Source organism: Austrofundulus limnaeus, unplaced genomic scaffold, assembly GCF_001266775.1.
Source record: "Austrofundulus limnaeus strain Quisiro unplaced genomic scaffold, Austrofundulus_limnaeus-1.0 Scaffold123, whole genome shotgun sequence".
NCBI classification, from domain to species: domain Eukaryota; kingdom Metazoa; phylum Chordata; class Actinopteri; order Cyprinodontiformes; family Rivulidae; genus Austrofundulus; species Austrofundulus limnaeus.
Genome location: NW_013952525.1, coordinates 390,684 through 396,326, shown reverse-complemented (window position 1 = coordinate 396,326; position 5,643 = coordinate 390,684). Strand labels below are relative to the sequence as shown.

The 5,643-nt window shown below is 34.2% G+C and overlaps 1 protein-coding gene across 5 annotated transcripts in view; it reads right to left on the bottom strand.

Moving 5' to 3' along the window:
• pomk (protein O-mannose kinase) overlaps nucleotides 1-5,087 on the bottom strand; it is an 8,345-nt gene extending 3,258 nt beyond the window's left edge. Inside the window, exons 1-3 of one of the 5 annotated variants that reach the window (XM_014015113.1) lie at nucleotides 5,030-5,087; nucleotides 4,094-4,189; nucleotides 1,187-1,379 (exon numbers count right to left, since the gene is read on the bottom strand). In XM_014015113.1, coding sequence (XP_013870567.1) covers nucleotides 1,187-1,379; nucleotides 4,094-4,146 — 246 coding nt within the window. In that variant the 5' untranslated portion in view covers nucleotides 4,147-4,189; nucleotides 5,030-5,087. Of the gene's footprint in view, nucleotides 1-1,186; nucleotides 1,463-4,093; nucleotides 4,367-5,029 lie in introns of those variants that run through there. The other 4 variants (XM_014015110.1, XM_014015112.1, XM_014015114.1 and 1 more) reach the window with 4 other exon arrangements.
• Nucleotides 5,088-5,643: the final 556 nt, after the last annotated feature.

Sequence of the window (5,643 nt, the reverse complement as noted above, 5' to 3'; positions counted from 1 at the left end):
ATAATCATGTCTTGTGATTATTTGACAGGAGTTTTACTTTTAAACTGTAAGTGTATTTAATTAAGTTATGTTAGTTATAATAGTCTAGTTATAATGCAAATACAATAAAAACTAGAGAAATTGCATTTCCTGCGAAAATACAAGTGTGAATGCCAGTTGCTGAAAACATAAGCTGAAAGCTGCTGAAGAAGCTCAAATTGAGCTGAAAATGTTTAATATAATAGCAAAAGTATTATAGTAAGTTAAATTTGAAAAGCTGACAGAAGCACGAAAATGCAGAAAAACAGTAAAAGGAGCAAAAATATAGCAGAAATAGCATAAAAAAGGCCTTAACATGCATTCACCCAATAAAGAGAAACACGAAAACAATAGTGTGAATGCCTTAACGGCATTCACACAATTAAAACAAGATTTAGAATAATTATCATTTTGATCCGTACACTGTTTATGTCTGACTGGGCCTCGTGTCACTTTATGTTCAACAAATTGGGCCCCGATGTCAAAAAGGTTAAGAACCCCTGGTTTATAGCTCCAGGTCTGTCCACTTGTCAATGTTTGTAGCCTCCATGCAGCAGTAGCGTTAGCCACAATGATGGGCTAATTTTTACCATGTTGACTAACAACAGTGGCTCATGAAGTCCAAAAAAGCATGTTTGCTGTAGTTGGTTCGGGTCAAGGCCGGTCTGTGTTCACACTAAAAGTGAACCGCACCAGAGTTCATTTGGAAGCAGATAAAAGGTCTGGACCAACAGGGAGAAGCAAACTCTGGTCTGTTTAAAGCAGATCAAATGTGTCAGGTGTGAATACACCCTTAGTTAAACACACAAATAGTTACAACATGACTACACATTGTGCAACATCTTTAGCCAACATAACAATGTCTGTGACTCAGTCAATTTTACAGCTATTGAACTGAATTTTGGTGGAGTAGCAGCTGAGCATGGTCTCAAAATTACACATTGTTTATAATGTTCCTATGATATTTGGCCACAACAGCTACAACATCTTTGTCGTTCAACGTCTTTTCTCAACATAATAAATTACTTAAAGACTCAGGCATGAAAAGCAATGGGAGATATGCAATTTCTTCTCAGTGATGCTAAGACTTTAATTAATGTATGCATTTTTAACACGTTACATATCTTAAACATCCAGAGTCAATAACCTTAAGCACCATTCAACCTACCTTCTTAACAGCTCCCTGGCCGATTAGCTTTAGCTTTCGTAGCTCTGCATTTATCTGTGAACACTGGAGCCACGGAGAACTGTTTTTCATGGTTGCCATTTTGAAGTGTTGAGGAGGACAACCCACGTGTGTGTACACCATCTGCTCATCCGTCTCAGATATACTTTGCAGACTGAGGTAAATCCATACAGTGCTGAGGAGCAAAGCAGCAATGCACACCATTACTACAGGAACACCAAGGGAGTGAATACTGCCTCTGCGCTGACCCATGGTACTCTGCATTTAAAACACAAAAACAAAAATGTTAGGGGTGGTGACGGTACAAAGTTTATGTGTAAACAAACCAACAAACAACATACAGACTCACTACAGATACTCTTTCAAAGACTGTGTGAAAATAAGAGAACAGACACTACACTTGTGGTGGCTTATTTTCCTCACATCTTAACAGTGCAAACAGTTATTGAGCATTCACACTGTTTTCCTGTCTGTAGTCCCTTCAGATTAGTTTTTGCAACCAAACTACTTCCACACAGTTTGTGGTATTTTAACCATTTTTGTCAAAATGTCCAGATCTATTAGGAACAGTGTGGTATGACTTCTGTAACTTTTATAAAAAACAAAAAAAAAAAAAAACAATAATCTAAATTAAACATAAATTCTGCAGAGAATTACATCAAGATCTTTATTTTTGTTCCTCCAAGAACATTGCTCCGTTTGAAATGTCTTCAGCATACTTTCTCTATTTTTATGCTACTTTTAACTTTTAGCTATACCAGTTTGCCACAATTAACTTTTAACAAACGCTTTGCTCCTTTCAGTCATTCTTCTTCTTGCTTTATCTTTTAGCTTCCCCTTTGCTTCTGTTTTGATCATTTTAGCTTCTGGTTTTTTTAATAAGTCCATTTTTTTTTCCTTCTTCAGCAAACTTCTGCAAAGTCATTCTGCAACTCAGCGTTCTGTATTTCTGCAGAAAACATCCTTGAGTTGTTATTTTGAGTTTGTATGAGCTGAAACCTTTGTCTACAGCAGTGGTATCGAATTAAAATTTAGCAAAGTGCATATATAGAATTGTTTTTTCTCAAGCAACGTCCAGATGTCCTGTCTTTGAGTGGCTACATTGCTTTATTTGTTTGTAGTAAAATAATCTTTTTAATTATAAATAAATAAATTAAAAAGAGATGCTTGCTTTATAAAAAAAATAATAAAAAAAGTTTTATTTCCATTTTTGTTTTCTCCTATTTTCATGTAAATAAAACAAAAACCAAGGTCCCTGCAGTCATTAAACCCTCCTGAGTTGAGAAGAACCATTATCCAAATGATAGTCAGTGACTGTTAAAACTGTAGTGTTTCTGTCAAAGTGGGTATTTAGATCATTAGAATATAAAACAGCTCATACTCTAAAGAGTTTGTAGCAGTTTGTGCAAACATCATACACTATTGCAGTAATGTCTATTTTAGATTACACAACTGATTGATTGATTTTAAAAACAGGAAAAGATTAAAAGAAATCAGGCCTGACTCAGCATAATTAATGTTTTAGGTTCCTGTTCTGCAGAACATTAAAAAAACACACGGACATCCAACATCACATCACATTATTATACACTATAGACACAGAAACATACAGACATACCAAATTACCAGAGTTGTAAAGTAACTAAGTACAAATACTTTGTTACTGTACTTAAGTAGAATTTTTTGGTTATCTGTACTTTACTTGAGTAATTATTTTTCAGCGTACTTTTTACTTCTACTTCTTACATTTTCACACAATGATCTGTACTTTCTACTCCTTACATTTTTTAAAAAGGCAAGAAGTAGAAAGTTGTTACTTTTTATTTTTGCTTGTTTTCATTCCAGCTTCTTATTGTAAAAAATAAATACTATCCATATAAATTGTGCCTCCCAGATAGAGTGAATTTAATTATGRTTGAATGAGAAGTATAAATATATAAAACTCTGAYACTGTATTAGTTTGTACRCAAACAAATCATGTCACACTCCAGCAGGACATAATCATTAAAATAAAAGGACTGTACTTAAGAAGTATTTGTATTTCATGATTTATATTATTACATTTGGCTGCAGCCCTCAGATACATTTTCATTTTAGAGAAAAGGTTTGTGCTGCTTTGATATTTGTATGTAAACTGAAACATTTTGACTAGTGCATCCTAAATTTAGCATAAATTAACTATTTTAATACAAAAGTCATTTCTGTATTTTTGTGGAGGTCACCTCCTAATAAATGTCCTTACAGAAAATCTAACTGCTCATTTTAAATCAATACTTTTACTTTTAATACTTGAGTACAAAAAATATCAGGTACTTTAAGACTTTTACTCAAGTAATATTCCTAAAGGAGACTTAAACTTTTACCGAAGTAATTTTTTGGTAAGATACTTGTACTCAAGTATCACTTTGTGGTACTTTATACAACACTGCAAATTACAAACAAACAAAAGGCAGCATTTCAACAGTAGACACCTAAATATGATTACAAAAAAAGGTGTCCAGCAGATGAGAACCAAGAGTCTTCAGTGTTGAGCTGGACTTTATATGTTGAGGGATGTCATTCCATGCTTTAGTAWAAACATAGAAAAATGATCTCCGGCTGTAACAGTTTCTAAGTGTCAGTTGTTCACTTGTTACAGATCTAGTTAAGCGATTTATTTACACAGATACCCATGGTTATTACAAACACAGACAGCAGGTAGATGTAACTACAAATCCAAAAGGAATTTCATAACATTTTCACCAAAACCATTTAATATAAAATAAAATAAAAAGGTTAAATAAAAAAAAAGGTAAAATAAAGTATTTGCGAGAATCACTATGCAATGTGTATAATACGTGATTTGAGATTTTGGAGATGGCAGCAGTTTAAGGTATGAGAAAAACTTACCATGTGTGATAATACTGTTTGACTGTCTCACTGTCGTCTGTCATCACAATCATCTAAAGCAGGTGTGGGCATCAAGGCCAGTCAGCATCTGTTGGACTGACCAAATATTCAGTTAGCGCTCCAGTTTTGTCCGACTTAGAAATATTCCTCTAAACAGAAATCATTCAGGTATCCATAGCAGGTAAGATATTATTTGTTCATAAATCTTTGCATAGAACTCCACCTCAAAATGGCCAGAATGTCATTTCAAGCTGAGTACATTTGTTTATTTACATTTCATTCATGAAAATGACTTTGCAAACGCCAGTATGTCAGAATATTAAAAAAACACGTATTTTACAGATCAAAAATGTGCACAAAAATAAAACTGAACACATGAGTGAACTAAAATGCAAAAATACTAAGTCAGATACAATGCTTTTTAAATTTATTATATAAAAAAAGAACATGCAGCTTTTATGATACAGTGCATTTGTGAGCTGTGACAGGAAGTGTTTGTTCTGAGTCACTCTAGAATGCAAATAGGCTGGGCACGATCATTTCCCTCAAAATACAATCATTTTAAGCTGCTGGTAGTAAGATACTTCATCTTTTTTCCCACCTGGCAACAAACTGGTGAAGAGCAAACACATTATCAGCCGGTGTACAGACTGTATGGAGCCAGTCTGTAAACAAAGACTATAATATATGTCCACAGCTGTAAAACGAACTCCCTGCATTTTGCATTTGCCTCTGGGAGAAAAACTATACTTGTGTTTTCTTTCTCCAAATCCGGTGAAAGAAAACAAATCTTTCAGCAGAAATAGCTCAAGAATAAGTTCTGAGCTTGTTTTCCCACCGTCGTGACCGTGAGGTTCAGAAAAGGAAAAAAAAATCACTAATCTGAAGTTCAGACACAGGATGATCTCAGTTTACATGATGCATGGATTTACTTACAGACGTGATTCTTCCAAACACCACTGCTTCTTCTTCTTTGGTTTTAAACAGCAGAAACAACATTCTGTGCACCAACGCCACCTACTGGTGACAAGTGTGAACCAAAAACCACACTGAAAATCAACACGAGACAGAACTCAACATAAAGGAGTCTGCGTGTGAAGTAATGTTAAGACTACAAAAATAAAATAAAATAATAAAACTATGTGTACATAAACAAGTATAATTTTTGAGGGTATTTTCGTAGTTATTTTATTGCTGTCTATAATCACTTGAGTTGATGATGACAGTATGATAATACTGTTTTGCTGTAGATAATACATCTTAAATAAGCTTATTATTTTACTGCAATAAAATTAAATGCAAAAACATGTCATTGACAACTGGGTATGCACTTTTCAGCCGTAGTTACAGGTCTGGGTGTTTTTAAACAAACAAACACCCAGACCTGTAACTACAACTGAAAATGTCCTGATGCATCTCAGTAATCCAGGTAAAAAAATCAAAAACAAAATAATTGTATAGGTCTTCTGGACGGGTTCTTCTCTAATGAAACGTTTCGTCTCTCCTCCAAGAGACTTCTTCAGTCTGAGAGTTTCAGGCAAAATTCAGAC